This window comes from Photinus pyralis, unplaced genomic scaffold, assembly GCF_008802855.1.
Source record: "Photinus pyralis isolate 1611_PpyrPB1 unplaced genomic scaffold, Ppyr1.3 Ppyr1.4_LG4, whole genome shotgun sequence".
NCBI lineage: Eukaryota > Metazoa > Arthropoda > Insecta > Coleoptera > Lampyridae > Photinus > Photinus pyralis.
In genome coordinates, this window is record NW_022170511.1 from 13,255,536 (window position 1) to 13,282,027 (window position 26,492).

At 35.7% G+C, this 26,492-nt stretch overlaps 1 protein-coding gene and 1 long non-coding RNA gene across 4 annotated transcripts; one reads left to right on the plus strand and one right to left on the minus strand.

Annotated features, from left to right (window-relative positions):
- Nucleotides 1-596: 596 nt before the first annotated feature.
- On the plus strand, nt 597-25,941 carry LOC116169353 (autophagy-related protein 2 homolog A). Its single transcript, XM_031485426.1, has 27 exons — nt 597-859; nt 5,728-5,896; nt 5,958-6,104; nt 7,606-7,708; nt 7,755-8,130; nt 8,182-8,339; nt 8,392-8,546; nt 10,843-11,010; nt 11,060-11,315; nt 11,362-11,652; nt 11,701-11,907; nt 11,954-12,229; nt 13,403-13,590; nt 13,638-13,940; nt 13,993-14,322; nt 14,403-14,593; nt 20,351-20,538; nt 20,588-20,831; nt 20,883-21,183; nt 21,231-21,427; nt 21,476-21,853; nt 21,902-22,069; nt 23,437-23,599; nt 23,654-24,151; nt 24,202-24,356; nt 24,403-24,546; nt 25,368-25,941. The coding sequence occupies exons 1-27, from the start codon at nt 695-697 to the stop codon at nt 25,599-25,601; spliced, it is 6,153 nt and encodes a 2,050-aa protein (XP_031341286.1). The 5' UTR covers nt 597-694; the 3' UTR covers nt 25,602-25,941.
- On the minus strand, nt 17,896-18,875 carry LOC116169354. Of its 3 annotated transcripts, none has more exons than XR_004144938.1 (3): nt 18,753-18,875; nt 18,400-18,517; nt 17,896-18,328 (listed from the first exon to the last, which is right to left on the minus strand). It is a non-coding gene; the product is annotated as an uncharacterized LOC116169354 (long non-coding RNA). The 3 variants fall into 3 exon arrangements; XR_004144940.1 differs by having other exon boundaries at nt 18,772-18,870; XR_004144939.1 differs by having other exon boundaries at nt 18,708-18,759.
- Nucleotides 25,942-26,492: the final 551 nt, after the last annotated feature.

The following is a 26,492-nucleotide window of genomic DNA, read 5'->3' on the forward strand; positions in this document are numbered from 1 at the left end:
GATTACTATTGGTTTCTTTTTGGTGTATTGTTGAATGACGGATAAGTAACATATAAGGGTGCTCAACAGAGTGCCAAGTCAAGGATGTTTAGTTTATGCAAATATAAAAAAAATTGCCAGTGTCATACATGATATAAATAAAATAAATATTTATTGTATCGTGAGTGTCATAATCTAAAAACCCATTTTCTATTAGTTTTCTTAAAAATCAAAGTTCATTTGTTACAGAAATTAAAAAAGTTGCCCTTAAAATTTGGGTACTTGGCATTAAATTTATCACCTTTGCTCTTACGGTAACCGAGATTTCTCCAAATATACCAAGGGTCCAGAATGTCTCATTGGAGATCATATATATCTCTCAAAGTTCTACATTGTGAGTTGCTCATTTATTAACATTCAATGACACATTTAAATGTTACGATGACAGTAAAGTCACATTATAACATTTCAAATCTTCATCTAAATTCAACTGCATATAATTTTTTTAAAATTAACCGTTTGAGATCGCGAAATCAAGATGATCCCCTGTAAATAATTTCCTAACGATCGTGTATATAACCGATCGAGTGCGCAGGTGCGGATATCCCCCTCTGAAAGTGTAGCTGTCATACAGATGTTGCATGCTCGTTATCAAAACAGAGAACTAAACAAAGGTTGAATGAAAACCAAAACACGTTAGTGAAATTTGGCGAAAATGCCGTGGTTTCAAGTGCCAGAAAATATAAAGAAACGTGTTTGTATTTACTTGCTTCAGAGGTACCTTGGTCAGTTTTTTGAAGAAAAATTAACATTGGACCAGTTATCTGTCGATTTATACAATGGAACTGGCACTGTTAAAAACATCAGCCTTGACGTGCAGGTATAATATTTATATTCATAATAAGTAGTCGATATTGCGACACTATCTATAAATGCGTAAATGGCGATACTCCGCATTTGGTTAAAATAGCCACAAGGTGTCTATTTTTAATTTCCATAAAGCACTCACTTCCTCAATTGCATGCTTTGTTATTGTTTTCTTAGTCCATGTGCTGACCACCTCTTCACTCACCCAACTTCTGAATGAAACAAATGTCTACTTAGTGTTATTTGCAGTGGGAGTGCCAATGGGAGGTAATTCCAAGAAAAAAAAACATCCTTTGTATACTTCCATATTCAAATTCGACCATCCTGTTGTTTTGAAAACGGATCGCCTAATTCAAGGATGCATTCTATTTTAATTGGAGCACAGAGTTTTGTCTTAACAAAGTCACTTTCCTTTGTTATGCTCTTACGAGCAGTATTCAATGTAAATTGCTTTAACCTTTAAATGTGAAGTGTGTGGAAAACGGTATCCGCTGCATTTTGTCCTTTGAAAATATTTGATTGAATTCGCTATAATGTGTATTCACTTAACTATTTTCATAATGCAAAGTGTATGATTTGTAATTCAAATTTGGCTGTTTTGTTATAACTGTTAAAATTTACCTTGTACCATTCGTCATTGGTTCCATGAGGGTAATGTTTATTCAACAGTAACAAAACGTTAGGACCCCAACAGAATATCTTATAATCAACTGAAGATTGGTTGCTTACAGTCCTCGGGCAAAAATTGTTTTGGGTCATATATTATAGGTGTTACAATTTTAACAGCAGCTCTAAAGTAACCAATTGACCAAATTGATGCCTTATGTCACACATGGCAAAATGGTAAAGAGGGGGTTAAAAACTTCAAATTTCTCGAAAAGTTCCCCTCCTGAAAATTGTATGTGATTCTAAATATCTTGGTATTTATTAGAAGATTTCAAAGAAAATTTCATAATACTTAAATTTCTAAGAATTTTGAAAACGTTTCCAATTTTTTAATACTTCTAAAAAAGATCCAAGGATGGCTTCAAATCACAATAACGTTTCTAATAACCATTTAGCTAGGTATATAAAAAAATTGTAGTTTTCCAAGAAGATGTTTCCATGAAGATTTTTAAGAATATTCCTATAGCTACCTTTTTTTTCCCCCAAATTATAGGTACTGTGCTCGTATGGTTTCAGAACCTTCAAGCTCTATTAGCATCATCAGAAAGCTCAGAAATAGTTACTAGGGGTTTGTTAGAGGTATTTTTTGAACGCCAGTGCATTTTCAAAAATTACATTTTTCGGTTTTTTAGTCATAACTTCGATATTTGTAGAGCCACAAGAAACTTTCAATGGGAAAAATTAATCAGCATAACATTCGGCATAACTTTTCCCATTTCAGTGACTTTGTATCTCTTTTACGGTTTACGAGATTCCCATAGTTAAAATGAAACAAGTAAAAAGGTTCTCGCGTTAACTTTAGTGCATTTTCCATGCATTTATCAGTACTTTCCAAAAAGCTATGGCTATGTTTTTCTTTACTAAAAGAATCTATGGTTAACATTTCAAAGAAATATATCATTAAATAAGAATGTGGGCATTGCGCAATCTACGCATTCGCACATCTTATTTTTGAAATATGTGATATGTTTGCCTTTACTAGAAGCATCTGTGGTTGACATTTCAAACTAGAGGCAAAATTGCAAGGAAATATTCTCACAAATGCGCGGAATGCACGTAGACTGCGCATGCGTACATCTAATGTTTACAATACGAGATATGTTTGACTTTAACAGAAACATCTGTCATTAAAATTTCAAAAAAATATCTCGGTAATTAAGACCGTTAACATTGTGCATCCTGCGCATGCGCACACTAATCTGATGTTGACAATATGCGATACGTTTGCTTTTACTAAAAGCATCTTTGGTTAAAAATTCAAATAAGAATCTCTATAAATGAGATAGTTGGCATTGTGCAGTCTGCGCATGCGCACATCTGATTTTTACTATATGCGATGTTTGCCTTTAAAATTTCAAAAAAATATTAATAAATAATTCTGACTGGGCTCCTAATTTTGAACTTGAGATTTTAATGTTTCCTAAAAAAGTTACATTTTTCTAAGGCGTTGTATAGAAATATTTTCACCTAAGAGGTGAACCACTTCACATTTGTGTTCACTATAATTCTAAAAAGTCTAAAAAAATTCCAGAAAATTCAAGGAAAAAATTCCACATAATTCTAAAATATCAAAAAAATTCTAGAAATTTAGAAGACTTTCAAAAAATGGTTGGAAGATTTTTAAATTAGTTTCTGTGAGAGTTACAACTACTTGAAATAAATTCCCTTGCATAATTTCTAGAAAGGTTTTGAGTAACATTTTTTCCTGGTAATATTTCCCATGTATATTTTTAGCGCATTTTTGAAATAAATACGGTATTATATTCGTTATGGCTGGCTGTCCGGGTGAGATCTCGGCAACTACAATAGCTAGAGACTTCAAAGTTTCACTAAAAGCTTTCTGTGATAGTGTAGATGTGCAGGCTTTTGTCTATTTTGAGTTAGATTACTTGTGAGATCGATAATTTAAGAAAATAATTTCGATATGGTTTTCGGAGATGCTATAATTTTACCGTTAGTATAAAAATGATCGATAATTTTAAACTTCGCTAATAAAATACTGACCTGTGCTTATTACCAAAAATGCGCTTTAATCATGCATTTATGCTGATTTACAACTTGTTTTAGGTTAGTATGGAAACTTCTTAGGTGTTCTAGGCGTTGTCATAGAGTAAATAATATTATTTACTCTATGGCGTTGTCTAGAAATATTTTCACAAACATTTGAAATAAATATCCAATCCAAGAATGAGTAAATAAATTTCCAAAATTTTCCAGAATTTAATTTTTCCTTGGAATATACAGGGTGTTTGAAATTAGCCCACACGGACTATGGGATGGTGTTATACGACACTGGAACACATTTTTAAAAACAAAAGAAGGTTCAAAATAAACTATAATTATGACGAGTACGTAATTACAACAGTTGTTCAAAATGTCTGCCGTCTGCTAGTAAACAAGCTTCAGCACGTCGAAAAAAAAAAGTGCAGTCTGATCAAAAACTGGTAGAGGAACTTTTTATTCAGTTTTCGTTGTATAACACCATCCCACAGTCCGTGTGCTCGAATTTCGAAACACCCTGTATCCTATGGAAGTATATTTTTATCACATTTTTGATTTTTTAAGAGTTAAAAAAAGTGCTATTGTTTGCGTTTGTCAGTCCATACCGACCCACTTCTGCCTACTTTTAGGGGAATTGTCTTAAAGAGTCCTAGTATTTTTTTGAAAATTGAAGGCAGACGGCCAAGAAATAGCGCCCTATGAATTGGTCTGTCTCAGAATTTGAATTAATTTTATTCTTTCATGGTTTTCTAAAAGTCTCACCAAAAGGAACTGTTTTCTACCAACTGCCCTCCATCTTTCTGACCCCTCATGAAAAGAGGAGGTTTGGGGTGGAACTGGTTTTATCCTTCATGGTATTAATGAAAGGAATTAATTTTTTCCAACCATAGCCCTCATCCTCGGCCCCTTATCGTGATCGGAGATAATCCCTTATATATCAAGGACGGATTGTCAGAGAAGCACACTCACAAAGGAGATTTTGAATTTGACGTAAAAAGTTCTTCCACGCGGACCATACAGAACTCACTTAGTAGTGGATATTTCACAAATGTTTCAAATTGTTTGTCATGAATTCTTTTATTTCATAGCCACCTTATTTTTTGTACATTAGGTGGGTAGCGTTAGGTGATTAAACAAGTGCGATACATAAATTAAATTTAATTAGATTGAGAATTAAGCTGATCATGGTTCCAAAAAATCAAAACGTACTTAAAATCGACTTATTCCAACTTGTAAGTGAAAAAAGCTGCAATTAAATAGTGTCATTTGTTGTTTTTAAAAATTTCATCATATAAAGTCACAAAAATATAGGAAATTCCAGAATTAAAGGTTATTTTGAATAATAGCTTTTTAGGTTTTTTTTAAAGGGGATTTTAATCAGCACACAAAACTTTGCCTATTTAACCTAATCGCTATCTTAACAAAGTTACCCGGCCATGCAATTAATTAATTATTAATTATTTAATTTAAAACACTTATACAGAGATAAGACCGAGGATAAGACATTTCAGAACATAAGCCACTTGAGTCAAAGTTGTTAAAAACGGATGCTCTTTTAGGTATCCCCATCATTGAGATAACACTAATTATGAGCCATTTGATGCTTCAAAAGATAATTGCTAAATTAAATATTTGCCCCTCGATGACCTTGCACAAATTTAACTTTAATTTTTATAGACAATGATTTAAAATAATTATCTAATATTTGCTCGGTAAACAAATGTTTCCTAATGTGCCAAAACGAATCGATTAATGTGTGTAATTTATATCAGGATTGTTTGTAAAGTCTGGATCTATTCCTTTTTTGATTTTATGGTTGATATTTTTAGTGCTCAACTTTCTATGTCCAGACATAGTTTATTCTTCAACGAAATTTCATACTTTCAAAATTAACCAATATTCTGCTCCCAATAAAGATAAAAAATAACATACGGTTTTAATGTGTGGCAAACATATTTTGTTTGGCATGTTGCAACACAATCCTTTATGTAATGGTGATGAAGATCTCACAGAAGATATTGATAGCATACAAGTATATTCCTTAACTCCGGTGCAGCTCCGCTTCAACTGTGTTGACTAGCTCATTTCCTCCCAATATCTGAATTTTTGGAGCTTCCACAATTTTGCTTCTTTGGTCATTAAAAATTGCGGTCAGATCCTTGATGCACAAGCATCGTAGGTACACAAATTCCTAATCTCGCCCGATTTTTGCAGGCTCTCAATGAATTGGGAGAGAAACAAAATTGGCCAATGGAATTTGTCGACGGTTATGTGGAGGAACTTTTCGTATCTATTCCGTGGGGCTCCCTTCTTAAGGATTCCAGCTTCATTGAAGTGCGCGGACTAAAAATTACTGTTCAACCGAAGCAACGAAATGAAAGCGGTGAGTATTTTCTTCGATTTCATCTTTCTACAGTTTTAAATATTTCAATTCTAATTTCCAGCTACCTCGATGTTCGAATCAATGTGGAGTTCGATGACGAATTCCATGCAGTTAGCGGAAGAGTGTGTTAAACAAGATCCGACTAATGCAATGGACTCAGCTCAGCCGCTTGAAGTGATAGAACGTTTCGCACAAACTATCGACTCAAGTATGATATAGTAGGATTTTCTTTTGTTTGCGCGCACGTCATCGGTATATTATGACGTCGTCACTAAGTATGTTTACATAGCATCATGCAATCAATGACAGACAGTCAGGCAGTCCCACATTGTGGCATACCCATTATACCCTTCTATTGACCAATTAAAAAAAAGTGTTTCGGTAGTTATTTGTACTTAACAGGTTGTCGCGATGTTTTACTGACACGGTGGACATTATTATTGGGAAGTAAAGGAAAAGAAAAAATCATCTTAATTGTTTTTTTATAACGGCGCCCGCAGTACTTAGCAGCAGAAGTCAAGAAACGACTGCAATCTTGATTTACTCCATACTCACGAGCAGAGCCTAACTTGTTTGCAGAATCTTCCTGTTTTCGTCCTTGTAAAAATCGAATCACAGCGTTTTTACCGAAGACGCGTGTTTTACCTTACTGTGTTGGATTATGTCATAGATGGAATCGCTGCTTATGTGAAACCACCAACATCGATAACGGGTTTCTTACATTGCTTTGTTTTTTTAGTACTTTCTAAATGTTTGCCCAAGTCACTGTTCGCAGGCTAATATTTAATACATCTGTAATTCTCTGTGAAATTAAACTTGTTACGTATACGAATTCTTGTATTACTAAAGTAACTACTCTCCTCTCTTACTGCTGCAACTGATAAAAGTGGACCACCATTATCTTTTTCTCGTTGAAAATATCGAATAAGATTACAAATAAGTCGCTTACTTTTTCTTAGGAAACCTGATGGCATTTTTGGGATATACAACTTTTGTACAGTGGGACTTACAGAAGTCATGTTTCTATAATTGTTCGTTACGAAACTAACGGATTTTTTATCGGCTAATGTAGCAAAATGTGATAAATAATGAAAACGGTAGCAAACGGTTGTCAAATTTTATGTGTTGCAATGTAAACGCGAACTACCGCAATTTCGATTGACAGGTAACCTGAAAACAAAGAAATTTTTTAAATATCGCACAATTCTGCCCCAAGCAAATATATATTTTATTAATTATTAAATACATAGATCAGTCTAACACGTAATTCTAACGTTATTATTAATATTACTATTTTGTTTGTTTGTTAATACATTGGCATTACAATATTCCCCCAAAAACATAATTGATGACGTGCGCGCAAACTAAGAAAAATCCATTTTTTGATAAGGGTTTACTTTGGAAAATTTTGTTGTTAGCAATATGAATCGGGTTAGTGGAATTAGTTCCAGTGTTGCTTTCAGGTTCAGTGTTGTTTGATGATTTAATGTTTCTTTAATTCTACCTCCGTTGCCTGTCGTGGGGAAATTTTGAAGGAAAAGTTATACCTCTTTCTACCCCCTCCCGAAAAATCAATTTTAAAAAAGCGCGATAGTGCGCTGAGCGCTATCCTTAAGCTTATTTAGTATGGCCAACACAAATGGAATTTTCCAAGATCAACCCCAATAAAATAACATGGTAAACTTTTGATTTTAATGTCTGCCTTTCAGTTTTAAGCCGAGTAAAAGTGAAATTTACAAATTCCCTAATACAAATAGAGCACGTACCAAAAGATAGTTCAACGGGAGTGGCAGTGCAAATAAAGATTCCACAGTAAGCGCATAATCTAAACATGTAAATATTTCAAATTTCGTTGTAGTATGGAATACATGGACGCGGCTGGTAACGATCCGCCGACAGACGGGACGGTTGATCCGAATAATCTCGAACAAAATAAGGCGTTTGTCGTATCCTCGTTTACCACAAAAAACTTTTACTTTCAAGGTGTAACACTGTCAACAGTAGAATTTCCAAGTAGAGCGCGTACATTCTCACGGTCTGTGATATTTCAATCCAATATTTCCAATACCCAGGAAGAGGATTCTTTAATAACTATGGTAGAGAAGAGCTTCAAAATGGAAACGGGTGAATGCTCGGATTATACCGATACAGAAGAAGATCAAATGGCACAATCAAACGAATTTGAGAACGAAAGGCATGTAATACAGTTTGGAAGATTAGTAGGGAAACAACAGGTGAGTCCTTTTTGTTTCTGTTATAACAAGGTTATATTTGATATTTTTTAGATTAGTGTACGTTTAAAACAATCTGAAGAAGTGCGTGGACCCAAAGTGTCACTGTCTGTCGAATTTGGATCCCTCATATTGTTTTTATCGCCGAGACAAGTTCATGTGCTTTTGGAACTAGCTAATGGTATAGCCAGCCCTGATCTAGAGGACACAAGGTTGGTTTTATTATAAGTTGTACAATTGAGAGTTATGCTGTTTTTTTTTCAGTAATGTGTCTGCTAGGCAAAAATGTGTGGAGAAACCTATGAGTGGTCTCGATTATCAACGAATTGAACAGGAGTTGCAGCAAAATATACATCCATCTTACACATTTCAATCGCCCGGTTTGCAGGGGATACAGGGATGGTCTACAGCTGCTTTAGGTATTTTTGATTATTGCTTTCAGCTAGTTCAAAACAAAACAACCTTTAAATTTAAAATTTTTAAATTGTGATGCAACACCTTACATAAACCTTGGCACAAATAGAAAAAAATCTGACATGAAAACTATCTGGGTTGCACTTTGGATTCGAATAAACTCAAGTAATTGATTGACAATAACAAAAAAAATTATTCCGAAACACATAGAAGAATTAAAAGAAAAGCCCTGGCAGAAAGAAAGGCTTACAAAGCTTATTTGGACATATTACTCCGCACGCACGCGGTCAACAGTTAAAATTTAAAAACGTTATATTTTTTTCTAAATAATTCAAATAAAATGGTCGTAAAAGGTTTGTACACACCATCAAACCCCCGCGAAAGAAAAATTCCCGTCTTCTCGTTGGCTGCAGTGTTTAACAAAACACCACTTCCACCATACAGGGTGACAATTTGAAAACTTACCACCCCCCATATTTTAGTAAATAAACGAGATATTTAAAAAAATTAAAATCCGTTTCGGTAATTCGGAGGGGGAATCACAATGACATAGTTGGCGACGCACCCCCTGCGCCCTAGCCACCCCAACTTTTAAATCTTAAATAGTGACTCCCCATGTGTGATACGTCATTGGAAAGCTCTGAAAAAATGCTTTCCAACCATACCAAATAGCATTCCATTTAGGTTAGTAATTATCGTGCAAATCAAAAAATAAACATGGAAAATCGTATTTAACTTGAACTTCCAAAGCCGACTCGACAGCAACTCATTTTTGATCGCCAGTTATAATCTATTCTCAAACTCTTGTCGAACCTTTTCAAATGTTGGTTTTGCAATATTTCGACATTCTTGAATTATTCTCTGTCTTAGTTCGTCTATGTTCGCCGGTTGCGTTTTAAATACGACAGATTTCAAATGTATCATATTAGTTTATTTTTTGATTTGCACGATAATTACTAACCTAAATGTAATGCTATTTGGTATGGTTGGAAAGCATTTTTTCAGAGCTTTCCAACGACGTATCACACATGGGGGGTCACTATTTAAGATTTAAAAGTTGGGGTGGCTGGGGCGCAGGGGGTTGGAGGGGGTGCGTCGCCAACTATGTCATTGTGATTCCCCCTCCGAATTACCGAAACGGATTTTGATTTTTTTAAATATCTCGTTTATTTACTAAGATATGGGGGGTGGTAAGTTTTCAAATTGTCACCCTGTATAATAATCTCCTTCAATGAAATTTGCAACCGCAAATATTAGACTTCATTAACGCCACCTTTCAAGGAACGCACCAAAACGTCCCCACCTCACCTCAAATGTTCTTACTTCTAACACCTCATCTAACTTGAACAATTACAAAGCGATAAAATTTAAACGAAGAATTAACACACAATTCTAAGAAAAAATAACAAATATAGCGCCCATAAGAAATAAAAAAATAGTAGCGTGTAGCTTCTGCATCGAGCGTGTTGTGTGTTATGGAAATTCTGATAACAGATCCACATTCTCCAAAAAAATTCCCATAGAAAGTGCTACCGAGACTCGTCCATTTGCGACCATTTAAATTATGAAAAATTTGACATTTTCAGTTTTTCGGCGATATTTTGAATATCAAAGATTTTTCAAAAATTTCAAATGGTTCAAATGTTTTTCACTCACAGAAAGGGCCAACTTTGCTCCTATTTAACTGACAATGTATTCCTCACCATTGATGATCCATGAATTTGGACCACCCTGTACATACCTTTTGGTTTCATTTGGGATTCTACAGCCAACTTTAGAGCCTTATGAACAGTAATCCATCCATTTAAATTTTAGTATGTTATCAGTGGAATCTTTTGTACCACATATTCAGCTAATTTGAATATGCCACTTGCACAACATTTGTGACACTAATGCTTCACAGCAGAGGTTATTAAGGGTTGTTCGCTGCATGTTACGGCGCGTCACATAGAAAAAAAATCAGAAACAGCGCAAATTAATATAATAATAATAATAAATTGTCTTTTATTGGATAGTGGATAAAATATATAAAACATAATAGAAGGAAAAGAAAAGATATAATTTTGACACAATCCAATGGGGCGCAGTTCAGATGGGGTACATGACCACACATCTGCTCTTCCACTTAACCCCTCCAATTTAATTAACTAGACAACAAAGTGGAATGAAACTGACTATATAATGATGATGTGAAACGTATGAAAAAAAAAATAATAATATTTCTTCCACTTCTTCACCGCCTTATTGAACTGCAATGCATAGCTTACCTGTTTTATGTTTACCTAATTGTTTTGTTTCCAGAGGAAAGTGATAGTGATGAAAATTACCTACCAATGCAAGGTGCTTCTATGGGCAGCGGAATCATGTGTGATAGTACTTTATCGGGTATCTCCAGTAGCATGGAATCGAGCCTTAGCAGTAGCATGATGAGTTCCTCAACCGAACCTAGTAGGAAAACTAGGCACAGAGGTAAGAGATAACTTATATAATGCCCTCTACGCGAAATACGTTTTTACAGTTAGCAACATTGACTCGGACCCGACAGCCGAAATTTCGCATTTTAACGTTACAGTTGCCTCTTTCGCTCTCGTGATTCTGCACGAGGATATTTTGACACTTTGTGCAGATCAAGATCAAATGCTGTTACCGTCGAGTATTCGGCAAATGCAGAACACCTCTGAACAATTTTTTGGCAATTTGGGTATTTTCGGAAATAAAGACTTCGAAAGTGCGAAAGTTCAATTTGAGAAGGCATGCTCTTTAAATCACCTAAGGTAAACTACGGCTTTGTCGTTTTGGTAACATATTGGTGTGCTTCAGATTGTTGGCGGCACCTTTGCATATTGAGGTTAATGAAACGACTACACTTTCTGCTTTTGCCATATCGGGTAAATTGACAGCGGCGAAGTTAGAGTTGCTAGAGTGTTTGAATTATGGAAAAGGAGAACGGGTTGAATATATCAACTTGCTCTGTTTCAACGAAAGTAGTGGATCGTTAGCAGGTGGTCCGCTTTCATCTAAGCCAAGCCTTAAATTAGCCTTCAAACATGTTGAGAAAACTGCTAAGACTGCCATTTCCAGACTGTCGTCTGTTCCAAAGACTGATTTAACGTAAGCGTTCCCATTTGCTGTGTCGCTTTTTAACTCTGCATCTTTCAGAATTACTTTAGAACCTTGTATAGTAGAAATCGATATAACAATTGTGGATAGAATATGTGCTATTTTAAATCCGCATCCAATTTGTGTAGTAATCAAACAGCCCACTAATGTATGGTCAACGGTACCAACTGCGACCACAATATCACCTCAACCGGAGACCCGCGTAGATTTTAAGATTGTGTCTCCATCTATTGATTTCAGATTAAGGTATGTAGCAAAATTCGTATCTTTGGGGTGACAGGGGGTGTTTTAGGTTTCCAATTCCAGACTTTAGGCCGGCGCACGATATGCAGAGGGTTCCTTGGTGGAAAAGAAATGTGCGGCCTGATTATCTTGTTTTTGTATTAAACGATTTTACATTTAATACGAATTGGTGCACAAGTCAACCTTGTCAAAAGTACATTTTCCAATGCGCCACGGGTGATATAAGTTACGTTGAAGCCGACACAGATATACTACATCCGATAGCGAGGCTGGGTACCATGGAGAAACAAACGAATTCTTTCCAAGATGGATCAAATGTACCAAGGTAATTTATTTTTGTGCTTCTGATTTCCTCAACTTATTGTGGTTTGATCTGGTTTAATGTTGTAAAAATTGTTGAGCAGCAATTTGTGATGTTTCACCATGTATAGGGTTGAAAAAGTTACCTTACATTTAGGTTGGTACGCCACTGTTTGTTGATATTTACTTACTCATTGACTTGTATGTATCTCGCTTACCTTAAGAGATAAGAAGTTGGTTAAATGGGGGCAAAGTTGCGAATTTCCGTCTTGAATAATCTGAAAAGAAATTTAAAATATCATCAATAGTTTTGAAAATATCGCAAAAAAACTAAACTTTCTGATTTTCGTTTTTCATGATAAACTAATCTTACTAGACACTTCTAATAAACACATTATTCAGAGACTTTTTAATGGAGATTTCGAATATGGCATTCCGTTTCTAATAACTTTTAAGATGACGGAGAAACACATGGCAACTTTAGTTTTTTTTATGTCAAAAACGGGATGGCATATTCAAAATCTCCATTAAAAAGTGTCTGAATAATGTGTTAATTAGAAATGTCTAGTACAATTAGATTCAGATATATATCCAAAACGTAATTTGGGTCCATTTATGACTAGGAAAATTGGGAAAGTTGTGCTCAGATAAAGCCCCAATTTTAACTATCCCATCGAGATCAAAATTGATACGTTACCTGAATTATACCTTTAAATCAAAAATACTGTCCAATCCAAGTAATACATCGTCCGCTTTATTTATGATGCAAACGTTATAGGTTACAATTTAAACAATATAAACAATTCCATTTAAATTTCGAATCCTCACTGAAAAATCTATCTTAAATTTAATACACGATTTGAACGAATATTCTAATGAAAAATTGAACTGTAAACTCCTATGTGCAAGCCATATAAAAGATTGTTCAGAGAAACGCAAACCTTCGTTATCTCGTTATCTTGAACCAGCTGGTGTGCCTGTGACGTCACACATGCACTTGCAGATAGGTAATATGATCCAAGTTTCCAAATAATTACGGAAAAGTAGAATGACGAAAGCAGGATCTTTAATTTGAATGGCAACTGCTTCATAAATACTGGTGTGTTAACGAAAGCTGTACATGCATGTAATGTACCACTCCTATCATTGTTAACGGCCTTCATCTTGTAGATATTTTAGTAATTCTGAACTTTTTTAGGTTGACTTTAAAAATCTATCCAAAAATTAAGTCAGAAATGGAGCTAGAACAAAATGTAGAAGTGGAACCAAGCATAATGAATCAGTCGATGTACGGAGCATTAGAGCAACATACAGAGGACCGTGGCCCTTTCAGCACTAAACGTATCGTTCATGAAAGCAACACTCACCATTACAAATCGCAGCAAGGTAAATATTGTATAATAAATAATGGAAATTTCTAAATGTAGTTGTAGAGGACACTGAGGAGCTTGTAATTCCTGGAGATAAGCAAGAGATGGCAGACTTTATTAGTGCCACAACACAAAATGCTCAAGTACACATAGAACTATCGTTACCGTCAGTCAGCTTGCAATTTATATCAAAGCACATATACGAACTCATTTATAATCGCATCAACAACGATTTGTTGCTTTGGGAACCTAGTTCGCCGAAACCGAAACCTGTGCAGGTTATTGATAGCTTATACACATTTGTTGCGCCTACTCTTGCCGATGGACAAGAATTGTTTTCGATGTGCAGAAGTGGTATAAAATTTGGTAAGAACCTTAGGTAATCGTAAGCAAAGGAGATAATTTTTTAAAATGTTAGATTCAGATTCGGATACTGATGAAGATGAGTCTGAGATAGGCGAAACGTTTTATTCTACATATGAACGGTCGAAATCACAAAGAAAACAATTAAGGGTCGTCGAACCGAAAGGACAGAGTTATTTAGTCCTTAACATACATATAGGAAATGGCCTTCTTTGTATGAATGTGCCGGTGCGTGATGTTGCTACAAATGTAATTCCAGGACAGCATGGAGAATTCTTGTTTAACGTTGAAGACGCCACCATTTTCACAGTGACGGGATATCGCGGCGATGATAACTTGGGTTTTGTAAGCGTACAGGCCAGCAACGCTCAACTATACCACTGTGGTAAGTTTATTCAACCCCTAATAAATTGACAGTTTCTCTCTAATAGTAAAAGCCATTACTTTAGAACACCTATAATTTAGATATGATATCGAGTCCCAGTCAGAGCCCGCCTTTGAAACAAGTTGGCACTGCTGTGCAGAGGCATTTGCATCCGACGATTTACAAATCGGAACCGGGCGTTTTAGTTAATTCCACTGACCGGTCGGTTAATCGTGATATGGTTTCGGTTGCTGTTCGCATTCAGGCCAACCATGAAACCCACCATGTGAAGGTGAGAAAGCACTTAGGGCCGGTTGCATAAACATATTTAAATCATGTTTCATCCTGATCCTGGTGTTAATAAACTCTAATAACGGTATAAACACACTAATTGTAGAGCCAATCAAATGCCTTAAGACTCCAATAAGCTAAATTAATTTGGGTTGATACCCCAAATATAAAAGTTCCACTATTTTATCAAAAATTATCCCATGTTAACACCGGACTGTTTTTGTTTGTGCAACTGGACCTTAAGATGATTAAGGTTTGAAAGTGTTTAGTTATTGCTTCACACTGAAGGTGGCATTGATGTTGGTGCAAATAAATGTTTTTTATGAATGTGTACCACATGCTTCACTGATATAGCTCTCATCAAATTATTATGAGATTTAACGCTTTTCACTAGTCAATTAAAAGTATATCAGTGATAACGTATCAGGATTTTATCAACAAAAAAGAACCCAATATGATAAATTCTTAGCTGATGTTCAACGGATGGACCAACTCCATGTGAAAATGTAGTATGTATGCAAATCCAAGTTGCATTTATTACTAAGACACAATAAATTATGTAACCAATGGCCGTTTGCGTCAACGTTTTTAAGCCATGTTTCAGATTAAAGATAACTATTTTCTGAGTTTCAGATTGTAAGGTTATGCAGAATTTATCACTAAAGTTGTATTATAGTTTTCGTTTAGCAGTAGGTAATTAAACATTTTTGTGTTGTCTTTGAATTTGATATTTGTGTTTTATAATTCTTGTGATCAGATATTATTAATTTCAGAAGTAGTCTCCTCTCAGGTCCATGTACCAAGGCCTAAACCTAATCATACTATCTAGTTTTAGTCTTACTTCATTTGGATGTCAATATCTCGAATCCTACTGGGAACAGCATCTTGTAGCATTCCCAGTCTTGGCAGGTTATTTGCCTCACAGTGGCACAGTATATGGAGAGGAGTTTCTTCTTTCTCCTGACACCCCCTCTGGCTCTGTACCATTACAACAGGCTTACCAATTGCAGAGTGACCCGCATAATACTTTTTACAGGCGCTTCCTGTCTTAATAATAAATTGTTCTATACTACTCAGATACCTAACGAATTAGGAAAACCTAATTGCGAGTAGCCGGCAGAATGCTCGAAACTGATCTAAGGGAATTCCCATCTCTGTCACGTATGAAAAATTCCTACCTCAGCCCAGGTTTGAACACCCGACCTCCGCCTATGTAGTCCAACGCTCCACCACTGAGCTACACAGTCGGTGTATGTCTTGTAAAACAGTGGTTCTCAACCTTTTTAGCGCATTTCCACAAAAATTAAAAAAAATGCGCTATTGTGGCCACTCTGTCACATTTCTAACTAAGAAGCATTTAAAATGCTGGCGGCGATGGTTCATGATTGATTCGGATAACGCAAATAGAAGATGCGGGTAGCGACGGCCGCATTTTGAAAACACTCAAAAAAGTATCGCCAGCATATTAAATGCTTCTTGGTTTGATATCTGCAATTTAGAAAGCATTACAAATTCAAAAAACTGCACTTTCTGAATGTACACACAGCAGAATAATTTACAAATTACGGCTGTTATTATTTTATAATGCATCGTGTTTCATTTGTTTAATTTTCAAAGGCCTACCTAAAAGTGTAGGGTGCTTTCCAAACAATCTTTCGCGCCATCGACAAATACCGGAAATACATCAAAAGTAAATTTAAAATACAATTTAAGCATTTTTATTAATTAATTAATTAATCAATCTCATTTTATGAATATTTGAGGTTAGGAACGAGATTTTGAAAAACGGTTTTCACTGGCCTCGTTGGATGTTAATTGGCTACTTTTTCATAAAGAAAAAGTCATATCATTCCATTTCATTTTTTTTGGATTTTGAGTCATGGTGTTAAAACTAGACCCCTGGCGGAGAAGGATTCAACTAAATTAAGGGTGTAATCCAGTAGTACAACATTTATGCGAAAATAGTGCGATTTATATTTCGTCTCAATTCTGTAAAACATGAGATGAAAGACGGGGCTAATTTTTTTCATGTAAATTATACATTTAAAAAGTATGCTACAGAACAAAATTTTAATATTTAAGAAAAAACAATTTTTTAGAGCACTGCCAATAAAAAGTGAACTTTTATAGGTAAAATTATTTTAAAAATCTCCCTGTAGCATACTCAGAAAAAACATTAGCAAACCATAGAGCCATCAACCAAACTTTCAAATAAATTACAAAAAATTTTAGACGAAATATTCATTCGAAATTTTTTACGAAAACTTATAGCGTTTAGTGAAGTCATTCTCCATTTATAAACGTACAGTAGGCAACACATCATACGGCAGGCCTGTCTTCATTAGCGGCATTGTTGCGTTTATTGGGACTAATTTAGAAATAGAAACCGGATTCATTAGAACGTATTGTAATTCCATAATATACTGGGTAATAGAATTCACACGGAAAATGTGATTTATTTTTGGGTGAATTAAAAGTTGGGTCTTTTCTGACGTTTTTTGTAACACCCCTAAAATTTTAGTGTGATAAAAATTTGAGATTATTCCCATGTAGCATCCTTCGGAAAGAGACATAGTTTGCGAAAAAAGCGTTAGTTCTCATTTATTTTGTGTTGTTCTCGAATGATTGAAAAACAGGACCTAATTGGTTTTTGGTGGATTTGATTTAAAGGGGAAACGCGTGGTCTCTACCTTAACGGTGGTAGGCCCATTTAGTGACAAATAATCTGTTTTGAATGTAGCTTTTAACTGTGGTCAAACTATTCCAAGGTATTTATTACCGAGTTTATTACTTCACTCGTTCTTGCATATCTTTAATATTCTATCCATGTTGGTGAGGTTAGGGTACGATATAGAGAAAAAAAACGTCTAGGACATATCCGATGTAAAATTTTATAAGGAATTATTTAGGTTCTATCCATTTTCCTCGTCAGGGTAACAGTTTTCGAGAAAAATTCAAAATACCAGGACGAGGTCACACCATGGGATGGTTTTTTAACCAAAAGAGGATGAAAATGGCAGATTATTCAACAATCATTATAACGAAATTTTTGATTCTCTCCCTCTCCGGGAGAACAATTTCAAATTTTGATTTTACCATTTAATAATGACGTTTATTACTTTTTTGATAGCCCTAACAATTACTGAGATATAAATGTGGCGAAAATGAGACACCCGGTACCTACACATCTAGGCATCCACTGTGATGCACAGCTGATTGAAGGAGAGGTAAATGGATTACATGGAAGTAAATGTTTTACCAACTGTTTAACCCCCGGGTTAGGAAATATCATTCAAACAAAAATTCAATTTAACGAAATTACAATGCCCTTAGAGCTAATCATAGGTCTCTTGTTAAGTTACATGTGAACAATACGCCTTACTCGCGCGAGAGCGACAGGATTATCATTTCTTTTAAATATCTTGCCAGGAAAAGATAACTTACACACATTAACTTCTGAAATGAAAGGTTCTTTCTTTTAGGTATTGCCGCAGACCGCAGAAATTAATTTTTCCTGCATTTGAACTCCACCCTTGCGAATAACCAGACGATCAAACAATATAAATCGAGGACCTTCATATTTTTGGCATAAAATAGTTTCCATTTCTTCTGGTTTAGGCAAAAAAGATGTTTTCACTCCAATCAAGACTAACAGTTAATCTGTGAGCACAAGCGCCAGTGTATCAGTCGACTTCTTTAATTTTTCATTACCACTATCAAATAAATCGTGAAAAACCTAAAAACGCAGTATAAGTAACCATTAAATTTTCAACTTAGAAAGTATAAAAATTCCTCTTGTATTTTTACCCTCATTTTGTAAGGGTTGTTTAAATCCTTCACTTTACGATAATCGCCTGCTCTAAAATTATTTCACATAGGCGCTCTCAAAGTTCGACGCACCCCAGGACGCATTATCTGCCTCTGCCTAAAACAAAAAAAAATTCTTAAACTTAATGAAAAAGAACCTAATTTTCTGCCATGTTTTATTAGGTAGGTGCTTCAGTGTTCGTAATAAAAGCAAATAGGGAAGCTTATCAAAATCAGGTGAATAGTGGAAATGGGAATATTTTTTTAATTAACGTTAACGTTAATCCAGAATTAACGTTTAAACTTACTCTTGTATTTCAAAGACGAAATTGCAGTTAAACTAAAATACTTACATCTATTGTTTACACTGACCTAAGACTTATGACGTGATTCGCTCTATGGATGTTGACGCAAAACGAAGAGATGTTCTAAAGATTTGTTATGCATGTGTCTAATTAAGCAGCTGCTTTGAATTTGTCATTTATTTAAAACTTTTCTTATCTTCTGTTGGTATAAAAACAATGCTCTGTATCATCTATTCTTATCTGTTAATTTTTTAAAATTTTTATGCGTGTTTCTTTATAAAGTGTTCCATTGTAATTGCACCGAACTGCATGAACTAAATCTACATCGTAGTAAAAATGTAAACAAGATGCCATTGGCAAAAATGTTTTTGTGAGATAAACGCCATTATTTATCTATTTTGCTATTTCATGAATTATACTTTGATACAACAAATTTGGAAAACGCCCAATTGTAATTTTTAGAAATTAGTCAGTTTCTCATGGAACGTTTTTGTTGTTTCATTGCTCTAGTTCGAAGTTGACAATGCGGTCAAAAAAGTAAAAAATAAACAAACTCACAAAAATTCTTAAGATTTGAAGGGGATTTGGTCATTTGCAGGTGTGGACGTAAATAGTCTCACTCTCCGGAGGGCCGAGGGGGATCGTATGATAACCCATTTTGAAGGCCTGATTATAGTTCACTTCGTGAGTTTCAAGTGTAATTTATTTTTTCTAAAATTTAGATAGAAAAATTTGCTGTGGACCAGCACACTGACGCATGCGGGATTCTGCCCAAAAGCTTTTCAGCTCTTTTATGTCTTAAGAGTATGTGTAGCAAATTTGGTTTCAATCGGTTCAGCCGTTTAACCAGAAATGGGCGTACCGACAGAAAGATTGACAGACAAACATACCAATATCACCTTGTTTGATTCGGATTCCTGGTGCTTCAAAACGTGATAAAAATGTGGTTTTACCCCAACGCAGTACCTCCTTACAAACGTGGGGGTGGTAAAAAACGAATTAGGAAGATACTTTTAAGACGTTTGATATTTTTCATGGTAAAAGTCTCATTTGAGTGCTCGAAAAAATCAGAAGTAGTTCATTTTAGAAACAATAAATTTCAATGAATTGTTGTCTAGGGTTACAAGTGGGCACTTGAAGCCGCTTCCAACAATATCAAACACGACTCATTTTGCTAATGTTTGCTGCAACACAATTAACTATGGTTAATAATACTCAATCTCAAAAGGCACACAAAAGTGTCAAGTAACAATACGGCGTGCGCCCCGAGAGGAATTAAAGAAACCTCTGCACGACCTGGAGCGGCAAAACAAAGAACTATTGTAATAATAAATCTATAACACTTGGAACAAATTTACTACAGGAACTACTTAACTAGTGGATTACAAAAAAAAACCAGATGACATGGCGTAAGAATTTAAAAAGAGCAGAAGTGAAATAGTTACTTAGGCGGAATGTAAATCCGAAATATCAACCGGCAAGAAAATACAACTTCTCCTTTACCTAGTTTCCAAAGTCAACACCAGGTGGCAAGGGACCTTGACCTGAGCCAGATTCGGTCTAGATATTTGCACTAGCACAATGTACCACAATATGTATACAGGGTTCTTATGCTTCAGGACTACAGCAAGATTCTTTTCTTTTAGACTGTTAGAGTAGCTCTAGGAATAAGTAAGGCAACATTGAAACATCGCGTCTGCCAAGAACCAAACAGTTGGATAACGCAGATGATAGATATTTTTAACGTTTTGGATTACCCCATTCCGGGATATCACGCAAAGGAAGTACTGACTGAATTGCATCTTCACGTTTGGGATTGTGCCATCGATTATAGGTAGTACTTACATCACGGTTAGTGGGAAACATTCATTGCTGTGTTACAGACCGCTGTATTTACCAATTAGGTCAGTGGTAACGATGGATAATTTCACAATGTCTTCCCATTTGTCTGCCCAAGCAAATACGTCAACTTTACGATTTATTTTTGAGGATTGCGCACTCTTTCTTAGCGAAAAGTCGCCACCGAAAGCCGGCGTACCTTCCCTCACGCCCATCGATCTCAAGCGCGATTACATAAATGTAATTGATGTGGGGTTATTCGAGTTAAGCCTGAAAACTACTGATAGGGTAAGTGTAGTTTACTACTCTGCAAACTGTTTAACATGTATTCCACTGTAGACATCTGGAATTAACCCCCACATTGATTTACGTGCTTCTAATAATATAGTACACATTCGCACATGTGCAGATAGCGGTCGTGCCTTAACTCAATTAATCACTTACTTTGCGGGAGACGGTGATTTAATTTCAATTGAAACAAGCTACTCAGTACCTAGCAATTTTTCCAGTCCGAGACATCAACCGGAACAGGAACTTGTGAACGTTGAACCTCAAGATATTAGCAATTTATCAAAAAGTCAGCATCAACATGTTAACGATCTACTTGGCGAAGCTATGAAGGAAAGTGTCAGTGTTGAAGGTAAGTGCAAACTATGTTGTGTTTTCCTTTTCAAGATAATTTTGTAGATGAATCGGATGAAATCAATAACTTAGGTGCCAAAATGTTCTTTTTTCCCGATGAAAGTAATCCAATTGTGGCGCTGGGGCAGCCTCCATTGCAGGTTACTCGTGAACTTGGTGATGTCGCATTTCGTTCGAACAAAAGTAGTGATACAGATGATGACTTTTGTTTTGTTGGCGACGAGGCTGGTTTAGGCATTTTGGTTAGTACTCACTTTTTTCTATCGACAAAAATAAGTGCTTATTTACAGCCACGAAATGGAATTCCCGAAATAAGGTGGTTAACTGATGATGGCTTGAGGATAATTGATAATCACTTCTCTATACCCGTTGGAAAAACGGATCTTCTGAAACCACCCAAAAATTTTCCAACACCCGTAATGAGGTATACCTTGTGCGAAATGAGCGTTGTTTGGCATATGTATGGAGGAAATGATTTCAAATCGGACAACAAACAAAAGAAAAGTGTCAATTTTTCTGACCTGCGCACAGGTGTTTGTTACTCAAATAGTCGTAGTGGGGAAGTGATTTTCACAAGCACCCAGAAGAAAAAAACGAATGTCACGTGGCAAGTTCAAGGTGGTGCAAACCGTGATCATGATGTCTTGATGGAGTTACAACTGAACAAGGTACGGTTTGTTTAAAAGGAAATGCTAAGTAAAATTGGATACTTTTAGGTGCGATTCCAACACGAAGTGTACCCTGAAAACACATCTCAGGCATCTCGACAAGTACTCCTCGTTAGTGAGTTAGAAATCAGGGATCGTTTAGCGTCAAGTCAAATTAATAAGTTTTTATATCAGTACACTAGCCAATCTCGACCAAAGCAGTCACATGCTCATATGGTAAGACCTATTTTTGCTTTCTTATGACATTTACACCAGTATTCCACAAATTCTATTCACAAGGGGAGCCCGACCACGCAGCGCTTAAGCACACCAAAGGCCCATTGTGCCTACCTCCTTTCTTTCTCAACTAGGTTCACAGCCTGGAGTTTATTTAATCCCGTTTTTTATTTAAAAAGTGATTCTCCAACTCGAAAATGTTCCTTCGAATAAATTTTGTCACTGGTAAATAAATGACCATATTATGAATCAAACTGCCAAAAAGTTTTTCTTGGTCCCGGAATTTCATGTTATTCCTCAATTCGCACACATATAAAATTGCAGATAACTCGCCATTAGTTGCAAGCCCAAATTAACTTAAACTTTTCTCCACGGCCTATTTGACCTTTTGGAGTATTCGCTATAGTTGATATATTTTTACCCAAAATTAAACTGTTAATTCTTTACTACTACTCTAATAAATTTCACTCAATTAATGCACGTTTTGGTTCGTGAATTTCGACCGCAAATCTTCACACATACGCGAAATAAAATCTCTCGTACACAAAATGGTTCGCGAAAATCAACTTGAATAAATTTTCAAATTCACGCATTAGTTTTCGAATCTATAATTTTAACACTTCCAAATGGTACATGTCGACTCTGGGAAATCAAGCAAGAATCTCTGCCACTTCTTTGGCTATTTGAATCTCGCCCACGAGAAAAACAGAAAATAGACTTATTTCTGAACGCAGATGACCTCGACTAACATTAACAACCAATAGAAAACCCGCATTTCCGTGACGTGCTTGGCGTTAAACGAAATGAAACTTTTTGATCTCGGGAGATCATGGCTTTCCGCAATACGTTTCTTAGTATCGCTTTTTATCGCCAGCCGTACTTTTGTCCACGTGCGCTATGAAGCGGTACATGTGGAAATTTCCCATGTTAACCAGAATATAAATTCAAGACCATAACCTTCATAATCGTATTAATTAAAAACGGATGGTACCATAGTGAATCATCACACTACAATAACATTACGGGTAGGTTTGGACCATCTGAAAATATAGGTTTTTGGTTGAAAAATTGAGACTTGCACTCATGAATAGGTCGAGAAGTATTGACTTTCACAAAACACTTTATAGAACAAAACTTGCTTAGAATTAGTGGCCACCCCCTGGCTACGGGCGTGGCAAATGGCACAGCTCTAATCCAATCCACACAGGAGTTTTCCAATATCTCTCTTGTGTAAACTTTAGTCAGTGGAGGTGATTGGTGTTTATGTCTGAACTTTCAAATACAGGTGGCTATTTTGTTTCAAACTTACAATTAAACAAATTGGTTTGGAAACTTTAGAATGGGAATCTAAGAATATAATTTTTTAGATTGTAATTAAAGCTATACATATCCGTCCTGACCCCAAATTGAAAACTCAGGAATGCTGTTTGAAAATATCGTTGCTACCTCTACGACTGAACATTGATCAAGACTCTTTATTATTTTTGATTGGATTTTTTAGTGAATTAAGTGGAGAAACCCCAAAGAATGGTAAATTCATGCGCTATATGTATACCAACCGATAGTATAAAAATTCATTTTCAGAGGAATTACAGAACCCTTCCTCAAAGCATAGCACGCCGACACATCAACCTCCCATAATGACCATCAAAGTAGAAAATGAAGAAGAAATAGTGGAGCAAGCGCAAAAAATGGTGGACGATAATCTACTTATACTTTTAGAGGAAAATAAAGCACTAGAAGAGTCCGGTGAAGTTTCAAAGACAACACCGGCCAGCATTGAGGATAGTCCCCCTGTCTACTTTAGAAATGTGATATTTTCCCCAGAAGTTCCTATAAGATTGGATTACCAAGGCAAACGAGTCGACATGACTCACGGCCCGTTACCCGGATTACTAATGGGCTTAGGTCAACTTAACTGTTCAGAATTGAAACTGAAACGACTTTCGCATCGACACGGATTATTAGGATTAGAAAAATTAGTTAGTTACTGTTTACACGAATGGCTTCACGACATTAAAAAGAATCAACTTCCCAGTTTACTGGGAGGCGTTGGTCCCATGCACTCGGTCGTTCAACTGTGTAAGTTTCCTTTGTTTTTCAAGGTTAAGTATTTACCAAGTTAATTTCAGTTCAAGGAATTCGCGATCTCTTTTGGTTACCCATCGAACAGTACCAGAAGGACGGTCGCATTGTTAGAGGTCTGCAACGTGGTGCCAATAGCTTTACCACTTCAACCGCAATGGCGGCTTTGGAACTAACCTCTAGGATTATTCATTTAATTCAGGTAAATCGAATTTCAAGCTATTTCGAATTTTACACAGAATTTTTAGATAACTGCAGAGACCGCGTATGATATGGTTTCGCCAGGTCCGAGTGTGAGACGGAGAACAAAAAGTAAAGGTCGTAAGAAGAGATATGCTCAACCGCAGGATATTAGAGAGGGAATGGCGAATGCGTATATGTTGGTTAAGGAGGTAAGACAAAATTTGTCCATTTTTAGTTATGGTATTTGGTATTGCTATAGTATAGACTTTGATATTAGCTGTTTGCTAGGGCATGGTGAATTAATGAGTAATGATACAAACATTTTTTTCTTAGTCCTATATCATTTTTCACCAATTGATTACTGTTCAATATACAGTGTGAGTCTCTAACTTGAAATAAATTCAGAAAATCAAGTTTTTTTTAGAAATATGCGATTAGTTTTTTGTTTTTTTGCATTATTTTTGGACTTTATAATAATAAGTGGGCGTGGTTTCAGCCAAGACTGCTCTACCAACCCAACCCACTGTACATTTATATCCATGCCCGAACCTTGATTCGAACCGGGGACCCTTAGTACCGAAGTCGCGCTTCTACGCCACTGCACCACACAGGCGGCACTCTTTGACGTAGTAAAATTTTATACTGGGGGTCCCAAATTTGAGATATGACGTCACCGACTATTTTTTTAAATTGCAACCCTATTTTTTTACGACTATTCTTAAAGGGTATATCAAGTTACACATATCTGCCAAATTTGTAGCGCTGAATTCAAATAACCCTGTCTTTTTGTAGAAGGAGCGTGGGCTCCGGTACACTTTAGTAAGTGTGACCCATATGATTATATGGTACAATCACAAATTGTGGAACTTTTTTGTGCGTAGTTGCCAAACAAAACATTTTGGAAAAAATATTTGTTTCAGGCGAACAATTTTTGTTTGACATACACCTATATACCAGATCAGGTGTTTAGGTACCACATGACTGTCAAACATTATACGGATTTCTGTACATCTGTACATTTCAATTTCAGGGTATTGGAGAGACTGCAGACAACTTGGTTCGAGTAGCATCTCACGAACACGAACAGAAAGGTTACAGTGGCGCAGTGGGCGGAGTTTTACGACAGATACCGCCAACAGTAGTAAAACCCATTATAATCGCAACAGAAGCCACTAACAACGTATTGGGTGGAATGCAAAGTCAGTTAGTGCCCGATGCTCGTAGGGAAGCAAAACAAAAATGGAGAACTGACGATGACGGATAAACACAAACAACCTAATAGGTCATTCAGTTTTCCTAACTATAATTAAGAGCAGGCGTAGGTGTACATGACTTTTAAATTAAAATCTCATCTTTGTCGTAGTCTTCCGATACAAATTCCAAATTGGCAAAGATAGAAACGCATTTTAGGCAGATATGTTCATATGTTTCTCTCCATCTGCTTTGGTTTTCAAACAAATCTGTACCCCTTGCCTGCTCTTCCATTTCAGTCATACTTTAAAAATTTTTATAATATATGTTATTAGTTCTAATTTAAAGTTTATATTCTTTTTGATCGTTTTTGTACATTTATAAATACCATATTAAACGAATAAGGAACCTTTGCATGTGAAGATTATATGGTGCTTTATATTTTGTGTATTGTGTATATCAGACAAAAATGAGAATTTAATAACCAGAAACTGAAGAGGTGTACATAATGTAATTTATGTTATGTAAGTGTAGAGTATAAGTATTTATGTTTTTTACTCGAGTTATTATGAACAATGCTAGTTCTGTAAGTGCTTTTCAACAATATCTGCAATTAGATCCAATATGATCAATATGAAAGTATTAATTATATCGATTGTTTTGATTTCAGAACGGTCGTGATTGCAAGAACATCCGTGAACATTATTGCAATGTTATAATGTGATAGGTAGATAGCAGAAATATTTAGTTGTAGGTGTAATAGTACTTTTTTTTATTATTTTTGTGCTGTGCAATATCAAATAATAATTGTTTTTAATAGTTTTATTAATTGCAGACTATAAACTCGCATTGAAGATAAGGTCACTTCAGTCATTTCAGGTCTCTTGAGTGCAATGCCTGGAAGGTAAGATGTTTTGTTGGGGCTTGTACCTAACATAAGTTATAAATGCCCTTTCAACTCAAG

What these genes read in the sequence shown, in the direction of transcription:
- LOC116169353 (XM_031485426.1), top strand. Translation starts at nt 695, where the DNA reads ATGCCGTGGTTTCAAGTGCCAGAAAATATAAAGAAACGTGTTTGTATT. An exon ending in TGGAGAAACCCCAAAGAATG is followed by an intron (nt 23,600 to 23,653) that starts GTAAATTCATGC and finishes ATTCATTTTCAG; the next exon opens with AGGAATTACAGAACCCTTCC. An exon ending in CGTATATGTTGGTTAAGGAG is followed by an intron (nt 24,547 to 25,367) that starts GTAAGACAAAAT and finishes TTTCAATTTCAG; the next exon opens with GGTATTGGAGAGACTGCAGA.